The 22924-nt window shown below is 42.1% G+C and overlaps 1 protein-coding gene across 2 annotated transcripts in view; it reads right to left on the reverse strand.

Moving 5' to 3' along the window:
• CTTN (cortactin) overlaps window positions 1-22924 on the reverse strand; it is a 71839-nt gene that overhangs the window by 27077 nt on the left and 21838 nt on the right. For both annotated transcript variants that reach the window (XM_073604238.1, XM_073604237.1), the window contains exons 2-8: window positions 21733-21813; window positions 18022-18095; window positions 16471-16600; window positions 12487-12597; window positions 7442-7496; window positions 4719-4829; window positions 3346-3456 (exon numbers count right to left, since the gene is read on the reverse strand). In XM_073604238.1, coding sequence (XP_073460339.1) covers window positions 3346-3456; window positions 4719-4829; window positions 7442-7496; window positions 12487-12597; window positions 16471-16600; window positions 18022-18095; window positions 21733-21813 — 673 coding nt within the window. The remainder of the gene's footprint in view (window positions 1-3345; window positions 3457-4718; window positions 4830-7441; window positions 7497-12486; window positions 12598-16470; window positions 16601-18021; window positions 18096-21732; window positions 21814-22924) is intronic.

Here is a 22924-nt window from a genome sequence, read left to right on the forward strand (position 1 = left end):
AAACCTATACACAATTGGGAACTATGTAACTGTACATATACTATATGTTTCCAAAAGTCTTTGTAGCAGCAAGTGTTTATAAGAGTGTCTAGTGCATATTCAAGATTAAAAAGGAGGGGAAGTGAGACGTTCCTGGTCACAATTTATAGGTTGTAGAAAAGGTTTCAAAGAGGATTGGAGTTGAGGGCTCTCGCAGCCTGGCAGTCTGACAGTCTTGGTTTTGATACTCCGTTACCTTCTACCTGATGGCAAGAGTTGAAAGAGACTGTGGAAGGGATGGGTAGGATCCCTCACGATACTGGTAGCTTTGCTGGAGCATCGTGTATGGAAAATGTCCAGGTTGGAGGGGAGAGAGACACCAATAATCTTTTCAGCCATCTTCACTAGCCGCTGCAGGGTCTTGCGGCCAGCAGAACTGCAGTTCCCATACCAGACAATGATGCAGCTGGTCAGCACGCTCTACTACTAAAGTGATTGTAAAGTCTATTTTTTAAGTATTGGTTTTGCACAGGGCAGCCTGGATCTCCCTCTTCTGTGTTTCTGGCCCCTCCCTCCCATCGCATGCCCCCACAACAAGCAGCTTGCTATGGGGGCACCTGAGCCGAGCTGCAGTTCCGTGTGTCCATTCAGACATGGAGCTGCCGTTCTGCCCTGCTCCCTCTCCCTACGGATTTGCTAAATGACTTTGATTGACAGCCGGGGGGAGCCAATAGCTCCACTGCTGCATTTTAGCTAATCAGGAGGAGAATCCCAGACGGATGAGGGAATCGTGGAAATTGCTGGACAGAGATGTGGCTCAGGCAAGCATTAGGGGTGCTGTGAAGCTGCTACACACAGAAGGCTTTTTATCTTAATGCATAGAATGCAAGATAAAAAAAACCTACCTTTACAACTCCTTTAATGGCCCCGTGATCTATTTTTCATGAAATGTGTTTTTCTGCCTCCATGCAACATCTTCATGAGCTTCCAAACCTTTCCTTCTCCCAATCACTGTGTTTGGGATGGGCAGTGCACATCAGTAGTACTCATGTGTACTGCTCTATACACACACCCACACCCCCACTACAAATCCCATAGCCCCTAGTTCAGGGTGACTATGTTCTGACAGACAGTGGACTTTGGAGAACAAATGCAAATCAACCTCTAACAGGCAAGGAAGTCCAATCGCAGCAGCTAAAAAAAAAAAAGGGGGGGGGGGGGCTTTTTCTCAGAATCATAAAGACATACTTTGCTTTTTAAGGCAGTGTTTAATGTCATTTTAAGTGATTGCCAAGGAGATGCAATGTGAGACACCCCCTGCAAAAGGGAAAAGGGAACCAATGCTTGCATAATTATTTAAAAGTAGATGTAAACCCCAACAAAGAAATGTAGTTTACTAAGGCACAATTATGAACAATTTTTTTTTCCTTTTTAAATAAAAATTGTTTTCAGTTTTTTGATTTTTTTTTTCTTCATTTGCTGCATATCAGCATTGTTGAGCTCCTAAAGCTGCTTCCTACATTCATGCACATCAGCAATGACGGCACGCTGCCTCTCAGGGGAAGTTTGCGGCTGGTGGCGAGAGTGAACCATGCCTATGTAATGTGCCTCGGCACCGCCTTTTGGAGTTTCCACTGGAAAAATGTGTAACAGGGCAGTAGCGCAGTTTAAAGACAAGGACCTGGGGTTGTTATCCTGCCTGAACAAGGTCTTCTATAGAGATGGGCTCAGGCGTATTCAGGATCCTAGTTGTAACCCACCTGCCGATCCCGCCGGGAAGCCGACACTGCACATGGCTAATCAAAGGCAGCAAGACATTTCCTGGCCCACATCTGCCCAGACCGGGACATGTCTCACCGTCTATGATTAGTGGTGTGCAGTGTCGGCTTCCTGGTGGGATCAGGCAGGTGAGTTGGGACTAGGATCCCTGAGGCCATCTCTAGTCTATGATGGATCACCAGGAATTATTTTAATGAGAGATACAGATATAAAATTACTTTTGAAACAAACATGGTGAAGCTTATGAGAGGATTGGGATATTTTACCACGTTGCTGTAAATAAGCTATAATTGGATTGGCTATTCAGAACACATATATAGCTGAATAAGTCAGGGAAGTTACATATTCCCCTGTCCACTCCAGCTGAATGCTCTCCTTCAATAATAATTATCTACAAGGGACACAGACAAAAAGACAAAAACAAAAAGACAAAAACCAAAAAAAAAACCTGGCAAGCTACAACTCTCTCTACCCTATCCCCCCACAAAGAGGTGTTTGGAGTTTAACTTTAAAATGGTCTTTTCTTTTTTTCTATATTAGAACACCTATAGGTTTACAAAAATACTGAATACATAGGGGGCACAAAGACATTATTTTTTTTTTTTTGAAAAAGTTTCCGTCACTCCGAAATTGAGGATTCAAGCTCATTTCACATTTGAACAGTGTTTAGTGCCATTATTATTTAATCCTTATTGCATTATCTCCATGTAGGGACCCCAATAAATAAAAAACAATGGGAAGGAAGAGGAGTTAATTGTTGTCCTTTGTCATTGTTCACTGAAATAGTGGAACATGGATTAGAAGCTCTGAAACTGAAATATAGTGGCAGGTATATTTTGATTTACAGAGTATCTGCATTATATTGCAATGGATGTGTTAAAGTCACTAAAAAAACCCCCCAAAAGAAAAAAACAAAAAAAAACCAAAAAAACTGCTGCCTGAATCTTGAAGTGTTTGTTACACCAACATTTCATACTCCTGATATGTGGCTGCCGTACCATGTACTTGTATGAAAAATTATCCTGTTCTCTTTGTTTTGCTTTGTTTGTGTGAAATCCCTGGTGTTCTTGACAGCCCCTAAGCTTGCCTATTAAAAACTGACAACACTAAGCAGGAGAGCACAGCGTGGTCAGTTCCCCAACTATGCTGGGAACTCAACCTGCTCTCATCCAATGATCAGACTTGTCCCGACACGCGCCCGCGCCCCCCCGTGCGCAATCACTGGAAAGATCAGTGCCCTGATCAGTGAACACAAAAAAAAAAAAAAAAATAGTAATCTTTTTAATATCTATACACAAATGTGTCTTTCATGGGTGTTTCAGATGCATGCTCCCCTGCTGTGCACTTTGGATCTTCTTACTGGCCCCTATGTGTTCTACAGTGATAATGGGGACCTGGCATCCAACAATCCCTGAATCCATGAACGGACGTGACACACAGGTATAATTTTTTTTTTTTTTTTATTTTATACAGAGCTCTAATTTATTTAGTATTATAATAAAATACCAGGTACAACACAAAAAAAAAAAAAAAAAAAAAAAAAAAAAAAGCATTTGGGGCTATATTAACTTGCCAGAGAATACCAACCTTTTTGAGACTCGTGCTTCTCTGTCTTTCCCTGATAATCAAATCCTAAAGCACTCTTGTCCACACGGTCTGCCTGCACACCGAACTTCCCACCAAAACCAGTGGAATAGTCTGTGGGATAAAAATGTATTAGCAGAATATGACTTGGAGAGGGGTTTTTCCTTTTTAAGTGTAGTCTCGCTATAAAAGAGGAACTATAGGAAAATATATACAAAAAAAAAAAAACACAAAACAAAAACGAATGAATTCTTCACAGCTGGTTCCCTACTGCGCATGCGCTTTCTAATTGACCCGGCGGCTGAGGAAGGAGGAGGGGGCCTGGACTTCCGAGGGATGGCCCTGCGCTGCGGTCTCCCGGACGTGGGGAAGGGTATCTGTCAAAAATAGGTACGCATCCCCCCCCCCCCCTTCTGAAAAGGTGGCAAATGTGACACCAGAGGGTACCTGGTCAATGGCCATAATGAACTATAGGGTTTAACCCCCCACCCAAACATAAATGGGCCCTTACAGTCCTGAGCCCCTATAAGGCTGCTTTCACACTGATGCGCTGCAGTTTACCAGCACCATGGGAGTAGCTCAGTGCATCTCTGGCTTTCCTGTGGGTTAGATGCACTGAGCCTTAGACTTCTATTACATCTTGCAGATGTGGTGCCCTTTCTGAAAGTGCACCAAAACTCCTTCATTCAGAGCCACAGGATAGAATAGAGGTCTATGGCTCAGTGCAGCTAACCCTCAGGAAAGCACAGTGCACCTGCAGATCAGTGTGAAAGCAGCCTAATAACCCTTTTTTTATAAGTGCGAATATGCCCATTGCAAAAGTGCAGTGTATGTTTAATACACTGACCTCTTCCAGATTCTGCTGGCATTGCTCTCCAGACTGCTTGCTTCCTCCTCTGCCAATCCTTGCTTCATGCATTGATGCTCTTGGATGGTGATCGGCAACCCATTGATTTTGATCTGAGCTTGCCGACCCGCCATCCCAGAGCATGGGCATGTGCTTCCCTGGTTTGGGATTGTGGGCCACATTTGAGAGCTCCACCGGCTGGGCACCCCTGTCCTAGAAGAACAGAAGAAGAGTCTACATAAAAAAAAGGTCTTTTTTTATTTTGCATGTCTGTGAGAGGCATGTGACACGGCATGCTTAGATTTTTAGTTTCTCTTTGGCTAAAAGACTGCAGGCAAAATATCTGCAGTAGGAGTCAAGTCAGGAAATCTGGTTTTAGCTTTTGATGAACATGCAGTGATGTCTTATTTGTGTTCTTTTGTGCATTCCTGGGAAGAGCGATGCCCCTCACCGCTTGACAGGGTTACAGCAGGCCAACCCTTGCTGCAGGCTAGTTGTCATGAGTCGTCTTTCTCGTTTTGACACAAACCTTTCTGGGATTCATGCTTCTCCGTTTTGCCCTTGTAATCAAAGCCAACGGCGCTTTTATCCACTCGGTCAGACTGAACTCCATATTTGCCGCCGAAGCCGCTGGTGTAATCTGAAAGGCGTTGAGTTTTGTTATGCAACAGCTTTGGACATTTACAAAATGAAAAAGACAAAATAAAAAAATCTCTAGATCAATTCTAATACAATCAACCTTGGCAGCAAACTTCTTTACAAGCATGGAATATTTGTGGCAAAGATAAGCGGTCATTTCCCTATAAGTATGGGCCTACATAAAGCAGAACTAAAGTCTACAATATTTATTGGTCAGATGATCGCAAAGCCCCATGCTGGCACCAAGATCAAGCAAAGATTATTTATATACAAATTGACACACACACACACACACACACACCTCTCTATCTGAAACACAAACTATTTTTGGAGTCCAAATGGCTCCAACAGTCTCAAAGGTGCAATAAAAAAAAAAAAAAAAAAACTCATGAAGCTTTCCTGTGTGGCTTAATCCCCTTTCTTCTGCATGCAAAAATAGATGAAAACCCACATCTCTTGGTTCCCTTCTAAGGTCAGTCTGCCCTTCAGTCACTGGGTGATGCTGTGAATATAGCAGACTCATGATCTACAGCCCCACTAAGAGAAGCCAGGACTCAATATGCCAAACAACTTAATTATGCTTGCTGTTAGGGTTGCCAGAGGAGCAGGTCTTTACAATGAGGATTCTGGAAGATTAAAGCAGCTACAGACCATACATAAGGGCCATTTAAATGTACGCTATATTACCAAAAGTATTGGGACACCTGCCTTTACACGCACAGGAACTTTAATGGCATCTCTGTCTTAGTCCGTAGGGATCAATATTGAGTTGGCCCACCCTTTGCAGCTATAACAGCTTCAACTCTCCTGGAAAGGCTGTCCACAAGGTTAAGCAGTATGTCTTTGGGAATTGTTTGACCATTCTTCCAGAAGCGCATTTGTGAGGTCATGTTAGAGGGAAGGAAGGCAGTCGGGTCAGGTAAAAAGGTGGACCATCATCGGGTATCAAACTAAAGAGCAAATGAAACCCCCCTAACCGGACTTTTTAGGCCAAAAGGATAAGTAAACTATGGAGATAGTGGATGGATGAGCAAGTTTGGGGTGGATAAACAGGACTGGCCTGCACAAAGTCCTGACCTCAACCTGAAAGTACACTTTTGGGATAAATGATAGCAGAGACTGCGAGTAAGGCATTCTTGTCCAACATCAGTGCCTGACCTCACAAATGTGCTTTTGGAAGAATGGTCAAACATTCCTATAGACACACTCCTAAATCTTGTGGACAGCCTTCCCAGAAGAGTTGAAGCTGTTATAGCTGTAAAGGGTGGGCCAACTCAATACTGAACCCTACGGACTAAGATGCCATTGAAGTGTGTGTGCAGGCGTCCTAATACTTTTGGTAATATAGTGCATCTATAACCACTCGGGGCAAAGCATCAATTTTAAAATGTTTGTTTTTGTGTATAGTTTGTGTATATTTTCCATAATGTAATAAAACAAAAATTTGTAGAATTCATATTTTAGGCTGTATTTTTTGGTACATTGTCTAGGAATATCTCATAGCAAGGGGTATTGCTGTATGTAGATCTCCATTTAAAAAGAAAACTCCCAATTTAGCCAAAGTTGTACAAATATGAAGCACCCTACATTTTTGTCCAACACTAAAATACTGCATTTAAAATAGAGTGTCACTTTCCTTGTTCAAGTTGCAAGGTCTCCTGATAACCCACCTCCCAGCAAGGTATACCCACCAATCTGTACCATCTTGCCACTTCCTTGCCCTGTTCCTTGAACTGAGCAGGGCTGCCAGGTTTGGGCTAGTATAGAAACTCCTCCATGTGAAAATCTCTAAATAGCATCGCCACTTATATTGGTTAGCTGCTTGCCTTTCTAAATCCTTGTGATTGCTAGCATCCTTTTCTGAATGAACCTGAATCGGAGCCCACAAAATGGTAACTAGATTTTTCATTTTCGGTTGTCCCAAATGCAATTATATACATATATGGCTCTTTCGTAAACATCATTACAAAGTATAGACAAAAATTCGATTTTTTTAAAACCCTGATATTTATATGCATACAGTACTTTAAAGGAGACCCTATCACCAAATTGCAGGTAAATGCACAGGAAAAAATATAACATTTTGAGTGTTTTTCCTTTACATAAAAATATTGAACAACAGCCCCACTTTTACATCTTTTGAACTTGTATAAAGGTTTTTTTTTTTTGCATTCCCAAACTTCTTTCAAAAGCACTTTCACTTTATTGCAAAAGCATGCCAATACAAAACAGGCTGCCAGTTCAGAGTAAAGGTTTCAGACAAGCGCTTTATTAAGCTAGGAGGTTGTGTATTTAGTGTGCAGCTTGCGCCTAGTTTAATATAAGGCTAGACATGGTCTGAAACAATGTGAGCTGGGAGCTTGAGCGTTGTGCGGCCATGCTTTTGCAATAAAGTGAAAAAGCCTTTGATACTGAAAAACCTGAGGATGTACTGCATTTTTGTATACACTTTGAATGTTGCATCTTACAAGCTCTATTATACTGCAGGGCTCATCTAAAGGTCTGCTCCAGCAATGGAGAATAAAATTTTTTTTTAAAAACCCACACGCAACATGTAGCGCGCGCACACACACACACACACACACACACACACACACACACACACGTTCTCACCTTTCTGAGATGCATGCTTTTCTGTCTTCCCTTGATATTCAAAGCTCAGAGCAGACTGCAAGAGAACAAAAGGATGAAAAACCACCAAACACACAGGGAAGTTCATAAAAATGAAAAAACAATGGTAGTGCTAAAGTTTAGAAAAAAAAAAAAAAAGTTCCTGTTGTGCAGTTTACTGTGTGTAGATTTACTGTTTTACCCACCAAAAGGGAAGGTAATGCATTTATTTCCTGGTTCAGCAATCCAGTTTATGTCACCTGGCAACCTCCGGCCTTATTTTTTGGTCAACAAACTGGCACCATCAACTTTATTTAGTTAGCAGGGGGGTGACCAGGATAGAGTAAACCAAACCAAGAAGATGCATAGTGATCTGGCTCTGCAGTGTGGTAGGGGTGTGTGTATGTAAATCATCTGGCAATAAAAAGACTAAACATACAGTATGTATATCAAATAAGTATTTAAGTTTGCCTTTTAGAACCACTTTAACAGAACTTAGACAATCAAAGCTTCTCCAGGTGAAAAATTAGCAGTCTATCTACCAGCCACTCAGGGAGAAGGGCCACATAAAAGAGAACCCGGAATTCACTGCACTTCAGCCTTTATTGTATATTCCATAAAATCTTAAACAGTTGGGGTGCCCTCCCCGGCGGTACTAACTACCACCTGACACGTGCCCCCAAAAGCAAGCCTCTTGCTATGGGGGCACACGAGAAGGTTACCTCCCGAGCCATGCCCTCAGTGTGTCCATTTAAAACACGAGTTTGGCACAGCCCCAACCCAGCTTTCGCCTTATTGGCTCACTGACTGATTGAAAGCAGCAAGAGCCAATGGATCCTGCTGCTGTGTGAGCCAATGAGGTGAGAGAGACCCGCTGCTCTCATGCACATCACTGGATGTAGACTGGGCTCCAGGTGAGTATTGTCTGAAGTCCCTTGCCAGTACAGTCCGCTTCTCCTTCCTCCAGGTGCCCGTTTCAACAAGTCATGTGCTAAGGGGGCACCCATGCAAGTGCACTCCTGAGCCAGGCTGTGTGCATCCATAGACATACACAGCGCCAGTAAACCACATCCCCACTCCCTCCTTACAGCAGTTTGACTGACAGCATCAGGGATAGACAGCCACAGCTCCCCATGTTTAGTGAACTTATTTAGGGGTATTCCTAGGTTAAAAAATTTAGCGCTCCTGCAGGAGGATAGAGTTAACATGAGTACACCAGTCTTCAAATGTAGGGGGATGTGGAGAGATCCAGCTGTAAGTCTGTGGGCAAGGAATAAGAGTTTGGAGACTGGGACCCTAATCTCATCTGAATATAGATCCTCTTCCAAACTATCCTATACATACTAAACAGGTCTAAAGCAACTTGTGTTTGAAAAACCCTATTTCTAGTATCTACTACTTCTTATCAATACCGAAGTAGTTTCTGATGAGTGTGATATGCCCTATATACAAGGAACAATTGAGACAATCTGAGTAGGGGACAGGGAAATTTACTTTATCTGCCCTGGAATACATTGCCAAACCTCCTCTGTTAGCGTGCCTGATCCTCCGCGAACCCCTTCCTACTAAGGATTGGAAGTGTTTAGAATGCCGGATTTTACATGGGGGCCTTATGTTTTGGGTTAACCCTTTCCCGCCCAAGGGTAAAAAAAAAAAAATGATAAAGCGGAGTTCCATCCAAAAATGGAACTTCTGCTTTTCAGAACCCCCCCCCCCCACGGTGTCACATTTGGCACCTTTCAGGGGCGAGGGGGGGGGAGGAGATACCTGTGTAATCCAGGTATTTGCTCCCACTTCTGTATAGATAGCCGCAGTATCCATGAATATCTACTCCATGTCCGGCCCCTCCTCCATCCCCCCGCTGTCTTCTGGGAGACACACAGGTTCCAGAAGACAGCAAGGACCACTCAGAAAGCACAGTGCGACTCGTGCATGCGCAGTAGGGAACCAGGCTGTGAAGCCGCAAGCCTTCACTTCCCGATTCCCTTACCAGAAGATGGCGGTGCCTCCACCCAAGAGCCGAGGGACAGATCGGCTTCAGGTGCCGACACCTCGGGCACCCTGGACAAGTGTCCATATTTTAAAAGTCAGCAGCTGCAGTATTTGCAGCGGCTGACTTAAAAAAAATAAATAAATAAATTTCGGCGGAACTCCGCTTTAATACCCAAGCATAATTTTGACATGTGTTAGTAGTTGTGACGATATGTACAGTTTTACTATATGTATCTAGGTGAATTATACCTTGTTTTTTTTCAGGACATATTGGGCTTTCATTTGGTGGTAAATGGTAACTGATATCTCCCGATTATTTTTTATCAAAAGGAAATTGGCACAAAACATATGTAAAAAAAAAAAAGAATTAAATATCACTATCATAGCGATCAGGTGACCCAGAACTGGGGAGTACCAAGTCCCGATCGGGGCGAGCACACTGTGCAGTGTGATCCCAGCACAAAGGTATGCATACATGCGGCCTCACAAAAACAGGCCCACTTTCGTGAGGACGAATATATGTGTATGGTCGGTGGAAGGGGTTAAGACAACTGAGCTTCTAATTCTATAAACATCTGGCTCAGTCACCTTGCTGTATCAGCCAAGGGCTTCAAAGTGAATAAGGACTGCTCTTGTTGAAGGAAAATTATGTCTCCACAGTCAGTCAGACTGGATTCCGGAGCACGACAAATGATTTTCTCCTATGACTTGCTAACTGCTCACAGAGCAAACATGTCACTGAGACATCCACAGAATTGCTCAACTTAGGCGTCTACAGGGCTCTTTGCTATACAGGTGGACCTATTTTGATCAGAGGTTTTAAAAGTGGGTGTAATGACAAGAAATAGGATATTATGCTTCACCTTATTAAAAGCATTTGCTCAGAGTTCTGCTTTAAAGCCTGATAATTTCACTACAATTGCTGGTCCTAGCTAAACAAAGATGAGTGCTTTAACGATGCAAAGCAGGTGCGCTGCTTTAAAGAACAATTCCAGGCAGTGGCATGTTATACAGCAACATTGGACCAGCCTGGATCAAAGTAACTATTTATATGCCATACCTGGCCAATGCAGCTGGAAGCCTGAGATCACTGAAGCAGCCAGCACTACTTCAGTGGTCTCCACATGCTTCTAGGACCTGTGGTTGAAAAAAAGAGAAATTCCCCTTTCTTGGGACTTTAAAGACAACGAACACATGTGTATAGTCAAAAAATATATTTTATCAAATGTACATAAAAACGTACGATGATATGATGACCGTTGTTAAAAAAAGGCATGAGAACATTTTACAATAATATACAAGACATCAAAAACAAAAAAAAAAAAAAAACGGCAAGTTACATAATGTGTATGACAAAAAGATTGTTACTCTCCGGTACATGGTAATCCCTGGTACCCGACGCGTTTCTGATTAAAGCACCTTCGTCAGGGGTATAAAGTAGGAGTATGTATTGTCATGATTGTGTCTTTACATGCAAATAATTCCTAATGGAAGAGATGAAACAGTACCAGCAGGGGGGTGCAGATGAACACCAACCGAATACGGTAAGGTGAGGAAAAAATGGTCCCTAAATTTACAATTGCCTGATGATCACAGGGGATCAAGAGTGGCAGACTGCAGAGCGGGGAGAAGCCAAACTCCGTGTTTTTCTACACCTTTATGGAGAAAGATATATCCTTTGGACCTGGGAAGTTTGCAACCTCACATAGACTTGGAGCCTTATTTAAGGCTTTGGTTAAAGCCCCCAGACTAAACAAACCCTACACATTCTGTTTTGGCAACCTGACCATACATACACCTACGTTATACCCCTGAAGAAGGTGCTTTAATCAGAAATGCGTCGGATACCGGGGATTACTATATACCGGAGAGTTACAATCATTTTGTCATACACATTATGTAACTTTTTTGTTTTTTTGTTTTTAATGTCTTGTATATTATTGTAAAATGTTCTCATGCCTTTTTTAACATCCCTCATCATATGATCGTACATTTAATAAAATATACTTTTTGACTATACACATGTGTTCATTGCCTTTAAAGTCCCAAGGAAGGAGGATTTCCCTTCTTGTTCCAATTGAATACCAGGGATGTGGCAACCACACTTTGATCTGACATTGTGAAACCCTTCTCTTTGTCTGGGACCTGTGGTGAGCGACTGCTCTCCTGCATTGTGATTACAGGAGGTTGCCTGCTTGACATGGGTGCCATTCAGAGAATTCTTTGCATTTTCTGAATTAATGCAATGTGTTCTCTGGTTGGACGAGGTGGAGAAGCAGGGTGATGTCACGATCTATACCTCATCCAATCACAGAACGCTTTGCATTCTTTCAGAAAATTTAGAGCATTCTCCAAACAGTGTGTTGAGCAGCCAACCTCCTGTATTCACAAGGCATCAGGCCCATCACTCAGCACAGGACCCAGACACAAGTATAGATCACAGGAGTAGCAGAGTCTACTTCAGTGATTTCCAGGGGCATCAGCCAGCACACTGCTCCCATGCTTGATAAATCGTGGCATTAATATTGTGCGACATAAAAATATTGGCATTACCACCATTTTAGTCTCCAAGGTCTCTGCATTCACTAAATATAGGCAGTCGCGTAAAGTGGGAGTAAACTCCCATGTATAATTTTTACCTATAAGCCTATAATAAGGCTTACCTATAGGTACAGTAAATATCTCCTAAACGTGCGATGTTCAGAAGCGATTTACTTTAGATGCAGTAGGTGACATCACCAGCGTATGCGCTCTGAAGGAAAGGCATACAGAACCTCTCTTGTTCACAACCCAGGGACTGCCTGTAAAATGTGTTGGCGGTTTTAAATAATCTTCAGGCTAAAAACTATCTTTAAACATGAGTGCAAAACGAAAAACACAACATATGGTTCTGGCAGTGAAAGGGTTAAAAAAAAACCCCAAAAAAAACCAAAAAAACAAAAAAACAACCCACCACAACACACACACAAAGTTCTCTCGCTACTCTGCTCTGTCAAAAAAAAAAGGTTACGTTTTTCCTTTAAATTCCTTACTATTAAACAGGACTACAATATTACCTTATCCACTCGGTCTGTCTGGACACCGAACTTTCCGCCAAAACCTTTCGCTGAATCAGACTGGGAACAGTGCTTGGAAAGCTTTGTCAGGTACTCATGTCCAACTGCCGACTGCAATAAAAGAAAAAAAAATAAAATAAAAATACTGCCTGGTAAATCTAACCAACACCGGTGTGGTCCATAGAAAACAAATTAAGGCACTTTAAAAACAAAAAATTACAAACAAATACACGGGTTGGATGGACAACACACAGGTAGAATGCCTTCCATAGGTCTTTAATATTAGATTTGTACAGTATTGACACATAGCACAGCCATATCTGGCAGGGCAGGAGACCCAGTAGTGCTGCAGTTCAATAACACGTAAATATCTCGTCTCTCCCCTAGCCTGTGACTGGACAGTGAAAGGAGATATGAGCTAATTAGTTTTCTCTCTCTGTTACTCTGCTCTTCCCTCCTATCAACATGCTCTTTGTAAGACCATAAGTACCACAGAAGATTGGTTTCTTGTGCCACTTCTTCCTCTACCAGTCTGAGCTCTGCTGTACAGGGGTCTGCAAACGGCTGGTGCCAAGCCACCCTACTGACTACAAATTATATCCCTTATGCTAATTTTTGGCTGCACTGAAACTGACCATAGAAGTTTAGAATCTCAGCCGATTCAGCAGGAACAGACAGACTTGAACTATGTATGGGCAGGCTGAATGTACGCAAGTTGATCATCAGCTTGGGTACAACCAGCCTGTCCGATTTTACATGCGATTATTGCCAGCGGCTGTTATCTAGCAATAATCACTGTGTTCTCCCGGCATTAATGAACAACAGGACAAAAAGAGCGTGTGAATCTCCTTAAAGTGGTCATACATGAAGGTTGGTTGGACTATCGTCCAACCAGCCTGTAAGGATTTTTCCGAATGATCAGGGCCTCCGGCTACAGCCAGCAACACTGATCAGTGTTTTCTAACTCAGCGGGAGCGATTCTCCCACCCACCTTAAAAAAATAATAATAATAATAATAATAAATAAGTATGGATAGGGGAATCAGAAAAGGAGGAAGGAGGAAGGAGGAAGGAGGAAGGAGGAAGGAGGAAGGAGGAGGGGGGAGGAGGGAAGGAGGGAGGGAGGAAGGGAGGACAAAGAAGAAGTTTTACATACAGTCCACTGCTCCTCCCAGCTACTAGAACAGTCCTTGCACAACTATCTTCTATTGATCTCAGCCTCCTCCAAATTCCCCTTTTTTCATTCTCCATGGTTCCACTGTATGTAGGAACCCTCTCTTAAGCCAGCCATAGACTGTTTGAACCTTGGCCGAGGCAGCAGGGACCTGATGATATCTAAACCATGTATGGGCTGAGCAAGCCTGTCGGATTTTACAGTACATACTATTACTGCTAGCCGCCCCCTCCCAGCCAGGAAAACACAATGGAGTTCCCCCTGCAACACTCTCAATGGGACACTGACTGTGCTGATGGGGAAAATCAAGCAAATTTCTATCCTGCAACCTGTGGTTGCAGGAAAGAAAATCACTCCATCTATGGCCAGCTTTACTTGCTCTTGAGATGGACTATGGGATGTGTAGCAAGCACTGCTTGTTCCAAACAAATGGAAAGGAAAAAAAGGAAAGGTTCAGGAGCTCAAGGAACTCACAAGGGAGGCAGAAAACACAGTAAGTATATGGATTAATTTTGGAGAAAAAGAATATTGTTTAGTGTCACTTTAATCGGTGGCTATAGACATGAGGCTTATTCTCCTGAACATTTAGGAAAGCCGTTGCCCTCTATCTTGCTAGCTGTAGATCTGGTCATGTGACAGAAGCTTGGCATAAGATGACAGGAAAGTCTTCCTAATGCTTGCCAGACTCAGCCTGGAATTGGAGATTATTCCCCTAACCACTTCCTATGCTGAGCAGAACTCCTCTGAACAGTAAAATGACTCAGCGTGAGGCAAAGCTGATCCACTAGCTACACTACAGTGCCTGTATTAGGATATCCTCTTGTCTGACGGCCGTTTCCTGGCTCAATAGCAGCACAGCAAGCTGGCCTCCACGATCCATTAGTCACAGAGCCACCAAACCAAGATATAATGAACTCTCTAATCCTTCAGAGGCCTCGACTCGAGCCATTCTAAACCTCCATGCATAGAGATGGCATTCACTCGCAGGAAGTATGTACCACACACTAAGAATGCACAGTACGCAATTTGCAATCAAGGGCATTCTAAGAAGAAGCTTCAACAAATATTTTGCTTTGCTTCTTGCATGGGTCTCGTGCATAAAATTTACGAAAAATTCTGGGAGCTGAAATCAAGATCAGAGGATTACAAAAAGGAAAAAAAAAAAAAGTTGAAAAAAAACACATTGGGTTTTGCTATACAACTATTCAAATACTCCAGTACTAGAGACCCTCAAAAAACTGCTTTGTTAGCATATAAACCTTCTAACGACATTTATTTGCTCACAGGAAAATTCTACTTTTAAACATCTTTCTTATATTCATCCACTTAAGCTTTCCAAAACCATCCACTTAGGCTTTACCAAAACTTTTTTTTTTGGGTAAACATTTAGTGCTGGCACTTCCATAACTTTTTTGCATGATATGCTGGGCTTTCTGATTAGTGTAGAGCTGTAGCTCTCCACTTAGGCCTCATTAACGTACGTAGTTAGGTGTATCTGTGCACAAGGCTGGGTTTCCCCAAATGGGATGCAAAGGTGTTCTGTGCATCTGTATGCAGCAGTCCCATTAGTGTTTATTGGGATTGTAGAGATGCGACCCCATGTCACAGGTGCATATGAGCAGTGAATGCCTGATTTTGGTAGGCTTGCTAATTGCACACCTGCGCGATGGCTTCATAATCATCCCAGGAATAGAGGTCATTGCTCAGACATGGAGACAGCTCCGCCCGGCAGACAGGAGGTCTGGCCTGGGAGGTCAGGAGGGTCCTAGTAGGAGACGGCTCCACAGGAGAAAGACAGGAGGTCTCTGAGTCTAAGGCTGCAGGTGGCAGCCTGTGTGTGCACGTCTGTAGCAGGCAGATGTAGCCTGCGACCAAAATAGCATGAGGCTGACAGTGACTAAGCCAGGAGGCTATAGTTTGTGTCTATACAGTGATGATGGAACCCCCCCGCGAGGGAAGATTACTGTTTGTTTGAACTTTTTCATTACCTTTAAATAAAAGTGGGCTGCCATGCCCTAAAAAACACAGTCTGGAGTGAAAAGTTTCTGGAAAACTGCATGCACTAATTAAACCTAATCACCCCGGATCGTCACAGGATGTAGAGGTTGAATGGACACAGCCGCTGGTCTCAGTTTGCCAGACAAGTGGTTGAACATAGGGAACACTTGTGCATCCCATACAGGCAAAGGCAGCCCTTTGAATGAACATTCGCTAAAGTACATCATGAGAACAAGCCCTTACAGCTGAAGTCCAGGAAGTTCAATATACAAGAGCACTCATCAACACCCTTGCAGTTCATTGAGAACTACAAGCCTCCAGCCGCAATGGCTGACGGTAGTTGCATTTCATTTATTCATTCACAGAACTCTGAATGAATGATGCGGCTGTGTGGGCAGAACCCTACACAGCTGCACTATTCTCAACTTGGAACAGTGAATGTGGGGAGAAGGCCCCCGACCCACTGTCACAGGGAAGGGCAAATCAGGGGGTGGATGGCAATAAATGCTCATTTTACACCCTAAATACCGGTGTAATATGTTGAGAAATGTAAACTTATCCTTTAAGACGTTTCTGAGAAGATTCGCAGTTTGACAAGTCCATTTGACCTCTAATTGACCTCCTAAGCTGCATCAACCAGTTTCTTTTGCTTTCCTATTGACTTGTATTAGTAAGAGAAGCAGTTCTGATGTAAACAAAACCCCGTTGACACAGGCCCCAAATCCCACTCCCCAAATCACTGAAAGGAAAACTTATCAACATGTTGCTCTTCTAAAAACTTTCCTCAAAAGTGTTCAGAAGCTTTGTACCCACCTTGTCCATGCGGTCCTTCTCTACACCAAACTTTCCTCCATAACCATGAGAAGCTTTGGGTCCAGACTCAAGTTCTTGCTCTTTCAGGGTTTGGTGTTCCTGGGAGACATTTTCCCTCAGTGTGTGGATGCTGAGACAAAATCAAAGAGGCATCACAATTATAGATATTGTTTAAAATTGTAACTGGAAATATAGATTTGAGAGAACATATAGCACAGCTTAAGGATGATCACAAATTAGCTGGGGTGAAATCTCTCAAGGTATTGAATAGCCAATCATTCCAATGAAAATTGATTTTCTTTTGTTGTGGAGTTGTTCCTTTAAGTGGACCTCAGTCAACCTGCTATGTTATAGGGAAAAATCTATACATTTTGGAGACTAAGCAGTACCCTAGAGATTTACCTGAATTCCTCCTTAAAAACAGTACCTTTGTACTCTTGGGCTTCATAGCTGTATGTCTGATGTGCAAGACCTAAGGTACTGTTGTCTGTGACTGCTAATGTCCTGAAATTTTGATTGAGATCTGGTGCTTCTCACCATTCTCCTGGTTAGAGAGAAAGCTATACCTGAAGATCTGTAATGGAAGGATCTTCATAAAGTTGGCTATACCTATAACTCTCCTGCAACTTCATAAATATTCCCCTACTCATTATTAGATAAGAAGAAGTCTTCAGGAGAGCCACTCTGGCATGAGGAAGCAAAGTTCTGAGCATGTACCAAGATGGCCGTCTCCACACAGAGAAAGTGCAGGTGTAGTGTCACATATGGCGACCCATCACATTTGGTTACCCGCTTGAGTGCACACGTGTGACGCCACCATATGCGTTCCAAAACTTTTACGACAAAACAGCACAGAAAAAGCGGCTCCATCCCTGAGTCCAGGTTCAAGCCACTTTGCAACAGGCCCCCTCGCCATGCTTCGGGCACGGCCTTGCTTGGCATAATTATATTCTATCTCTACGTCCACTTGGATGGTGGGGCTTGAACCTGGACTTAGGGGTGGAGCCACATAATAACCACTCAAGCAAAGTTCAACGTCAGTTCTGTCACACTATCTGATGGTTTTAGTGTGTCGTAAAAGTGTTAAAACGCATATGGCGGCGTCGTGCATGCGCACTCCAGCGGGTAGCCAAATGTGATGGGTCGCCATATGTGACGCTACACAGGCATAGTAAGTCAGTGATGGGGAAAGATCAGCTGCAAGGGACCTATATAAGCAATACTAATGACTAGTCATTCTCTTTTGCTCGACTTCTCTCTAATATTTCATTTACTATAAATGAGTCCTTCTTGAGTAAAGATTTCAGTTTTTAACATTTACAAAAGATAGTCTGTGTACTTATTTCAGCCTTCAGTCCATCAGAAAGGATTGGGTGCTGGAAAGTGCTCCCATACATGCCTATGCAGTTCAGTATCTATGGCATCTTCTCTCAAACTTTTCAACACAGAGGAACATTATGTTTTAACACTTTGCTGAAGTACTTTTTTTTTTTTTTTAGGCAATTTCAATAGGTAGTAAAAGCACCACACCAATATAAATGGTTTACTTACTTGATGTGTTCCTGATGACCAGATCCTTGCACGGTTTTTGCTCCCCATCTTTGTTCCTTCTCGGATAGATCATTCTATTCACAAAAGACAAGGTGATGAATATTATACGCCACTTACAAGCTTATGATACCATCAGCCTTACTCATAAGAAAGTGTGCCAACAGTCCAGGCACATAAAAAGAAAAAAAAAAAAAAGAAGAAGAAGAAAATCAAATTTCTTGGAATACATCACAGGAAAAAAAAGAGCAGACTATAATAATTATGACCATTTGGGTTAGGCACCACCTATAGGTAAATGGACAATGGCCGACCAAAGACAAACTTCTACCCTATATAACCCCTCCCATACAGGAAGCACACTAGCTTGTAGCAAATTACCGACATCCAGGCGCTACAGCCTTAGTGTAAAAAAAAAATTAAATAAATAAATGTATAGTTAATAAAAACTCAAATCCAGCCACTTGCTGCTCATACAAAAACTCCCAGGAGTTGAGTGAACAGAAGAAAAACACGCAAACAAGAGCGCTGTTGCTAGGCAGTCACTAGATAGTGCTAGAGAACAGTTAATGAGCTCAGCTGGATGGACTAATGCATGTTTCTATATAAATAGTTAATGAAATAATTCATGCATCCACAGGGTCCAGAAAAAAAAAAAAAAAAAAAAGGTTTATTGAGCACAAAGATAAATGAAATGGCTCTTTAAAATAAATGATGCGGTGGTAAAAAGCTCACTGTAAGGATGACCATAATAGCATACCAGTCTTACATGCTGTGTGCCATTTACTGTGAGTCGGCATTTTGGAATCTGCTGTAACTGTCCACACTGAACATCAACTCTCCCGCTGATTCTGGCCTCTTCCTTACCCATTTATCCAACGATTCTCGTGGTGCCTAAGGCTGGTTGGTATGCCATTATGGTCATCTTTACAGACTTATTTCATTAACTATTTATATAGAAACATGCATCAGTCCATACAGCTGAGCTCAATAATCTAGTGACCACCTACCAAGCGCACACTAGTTTTCCTTTATTGTACATCATGGGACACAGAGCAGGCTATAATCATGGCCCATCTGGGAAGTCATAAAGCAATGAACTTGAAGGGAGGGAGACACAGACAAAAACTGCCATCAATCATAAGGAACCTATTCTGCTGTCCGTAACACGCTGTGGCCAAAATCAGTATCCTCTGTGGCATCCACTTAGTAAAACCTCGTGAACGTATGTATCGAAGACCAGTGTGCGGCCTCACAGACCTGAGCCACTGACGCTTGACAAATAGCCCAAGATGCTCCCACACTCCCGGTAGAGTGTGCTTTTACCCAAAAAAAGTGGAGCCTTACTCTTCAAGCCATAGGCTTGAGCGATCAACTGGTGGATCCACTGCAAATAGTTGCTTTAGATGGTGCCTGGCCCTTCCTGGGTCCTTCTGACAGAACAAACAGTCTGACTGCCAGATCGGTGCAGATAACCTGTAATAAATTCTGACAGCCTGAACCAACTATCCAAAATGTGAAGAGCCTTCTCTCCTGGCACCTTTGATAGATGAGGGCGAAATGCAGCCAGCTCTGACATCCTTCTCGCCGAAATGATCACAACCATAAAAAAATAAAAATAAAAATAAAAATAAAATAAAAAAAAAAAAAAGGAGAGAGAAGACGCCTTTTGAGTCAGAAAGACTAATTGGTGGCTAAGAAGTGTAATGCAGCTAGGTAGACCAGACCTTGTGGTTTTTTTTTCCTTAAAAGAAAAGGACCCAGTACTCAGAAAATAGGAGGCTGTCAGCAAATCTACACTCATCACAGCAAGCTTTGTCATGAAAGACCCTCAAGGGGGACCAGCCCTTTGCTCTGGGGTCTGCTGCCCTGGACCTGTACAGCAACCTGCTGGAAAGCACATTGGTCAGACAAAAACAGCACAAGGTTCGGCAACACAGGGCCCAGCTCTGAAACACCGCATTACAGGCAATCCCCACCAAGTCTTCCATCCTCTTCAGCGGGGTTCAGGTAACATCCATTTTGAGTGTTCTGGCCATCTGAATGGAACAGATTACCCAGTCCCTTGATTCCTAATGGAACCGTTCTGAGACCATCAGTACTTTCACAGAGAGCTTAACTTCAGTGACCATCACCTTCAAGAAACTAGTAGAAAAAAAACAAAAAAAAAACCCCAAAAAACCCCAAAAAAAAACCCAAAAAAAAACAAAACACTGGTGTGCTTCCCATATGGGAGAGGTTATATAGGGGAGGACTGTGTCTGTTTTTGGTCTGCCAGCGTCCATTCATCTATATGTGGTGCATAACCCAGATAGTCATGATTATAGCCGGCTCTGTGTCCCCTGATATACGATGAAGAAAAACGTATTCATCCATGTGCCTCAACAACAAAAAAAGGATACAAATCCACTTTGTGGGCACTAAAAGGTCTTTTCAAACCCATAGACTCCTTTGGGAAAGTAATGGAGACATCACTACTATGTCATACATAGCCTCTGTAGAGAGCAGAGCTTTGGGCGGTTTGAGCAGTCACTCTACACAAGGAAATTATGTAGTATTGACGGTCCCTTATCAGAGGCAAAAATACAGGAGTTTCATGCTGGATTACTGCACAGACTTGGGTGAAACATATAAAAGGACACCAAAATCTATGTAGAAATGAAAATGCCTCTTGTATTTAATATTTGATTATCACAGAGTTCAAGTATAACCAATCAGAATGCAGCCTGCTGATTTTACACCAACATACAATGGATCTTTGTCGCCTGCTATGTAAACACAGAATCAGGAGATAATTAACCATTCTCCAAATAATAATTGTTAGCTGTTGTTTTAGAAAAGCATTGAATAAAAAAAAAAAAAAAAAAAAGGAACGGAACCTGACTGCATTCCAAAGACACACCTTCAAAAACACACTGGTCTTGTTTTAAGATGTGATTTAAAGAAGGAAATAACATGCATTTTTGCAATTTAAATGTTATGACATACACCATACAGCACCCACACAGGCGGTAGTTTGGGGTGCATTCACACATGCAAATGCACAGCAATTAGATGTGAGAACTCTTGCTAATAATTTCTTAACCTCAACCCAATAGAACATTCCCATAAAAAACACTCCTAAACCTTGTGGACGGCCTTCCCAGAAGAGTTGAAGCTTTCATAGCCGCAAAGGGTGGGCCAACTCACTATTGAACCCTATGGACTAAGACATCATTAAATTCATGTGCATGTAAAGGCAGGTGTTTATATTTATATATATATATATATTTTTTTTTTTTTCTTCATTTTGGGAAGGGAGGAAAGCTCTTTGGCGCAGAGTTTATTTGTTGAATTTTGAAATCAACCACCTATGTTTTCCTATTGTAAAAGGACTTTTTTTTTTTTTAATTGAAAATTAACAAACACTTGTTGAAAAAGGAAAAATTAGGGTTTACAGATGGAAATCAAATATTTATGCACAGAAGGGGGAACATATCACTAATGGTACACTTTATTTTGTTGGTTGTGTTGTACGGTTTAGCTATGGTGCAGAATCTTGGGTGCTGCATGGTAAGCTTGATTACGTTAGACTCTGTAGTTATTTTATGTCCTAAAATAATTTGGTCAAAATATAAAATAATTACATTGGAGCAGCTAGGCCAGGAACATAGAGATATGCTCTGCAGTATAAGGAAAATGTAAGCTCAGGTTTTATACTTCTTCTAAACTCACCACAAAATCCGGATCCGTCTCCCAGTCATCATTGTCATCTGCAGAGATGGAAAGGGAATGTCCGGCTGCTGATTTCCACATCTAAAAAGAAAAAAAAAAAAAAGAATCTTTGTTAACTACAAACACTCTCTCACAATAGGCTAAAGTAGAACTCAAATTTACAAAAAAAATAGTTTAGCTTAAAAAATAAAAATGCCGCTCTTGTTGCAATACTTACTTGCATCCAGAGCTGTCCTAAATAGAAAGTCTGCTACGCCACTGGTTCTATGGGTGAAATGACAGCCAGTGTCATTCAACTCACTTCCTGTAAGCCTGGGAATGTCATGGACCCGCCCCTTGTGGGTGTGTCACCATGATGGTCTGGACTCACAGTACAATATTGCATAGAGTGTTGCTGACATACCGACAGCACTGTTCTCAGGGGCAATAGCAGCTTTGAGTTTGAATGATATCAAATAGTTACTGGGCTACAAAACATTTCCCGAGTGGCTGATCTGAGAATAGTACAGTAAAATTAAAGACATTTTTGGTACATAAGTAAGTTTTTAAAAAAAAACAAACAAAAAAACTAAATTTTAAATAACCACTTGAGCTCCAGAAGATTTACCCGCTTCATGATCAGGCAATTTTGTGGCACTACACTACTTTAATTGCCAATTGTGCAGTCATGCAATGCAATACATAAATTAAATCCCCCCCCCACACAAATAGCGCTTTTTTTGGGGGTGGTATTTGATCACCACTGGGTTTATTTTTGCACTATAAACAATTCTGAAAAATAAAAAAAAATGTGTTTTACTTCATCGATACAATGCTGCGCTTATTCCAACAAAAACATAACACGATAAAACATAATTGCACAAAGTCCCAAAAATAAATCAATCAGTCTCTGCATATAAAGTCCTCTTAACAGGTTAATAGTGAATTCTTAAAAAGTGTCCATACATCGATCCTCCAACATAAGAAACTTCGTGATAAGTGCCACCACTTCCACCACCGGAGGCAATGCCCGCTCACCATAAGAGGCGACCCCACTGGGTCAAATCGTTCCCTCCTGGTGACACACTCGCCTAGTTAGGATGGGCTCAGCTATGAAACGATGATAGTGTTTTTTCTCGCTCCAGAGAACAGCGGTGTTCTACATATTAGAGGATATTCTGGATACTTCCCTATAACAGCAGCTCGCTCCTGT

Source organism: Aquarana catesbeiana, linkage group LG11 (genome assembly GCF_042186555.1).
Source record: "Aquarana catesbeiana isolate 2022-GZ linkage group LG11, ASM4218655v1, whole genome shotgun sequence".
In the NCBI taxonomy this organism is placed as follows: Eukaryota; Metazoa; Chordata; class Amphibia; order Anura; family Ranidae; genus Aquarana; species Aquarana catesbeiana.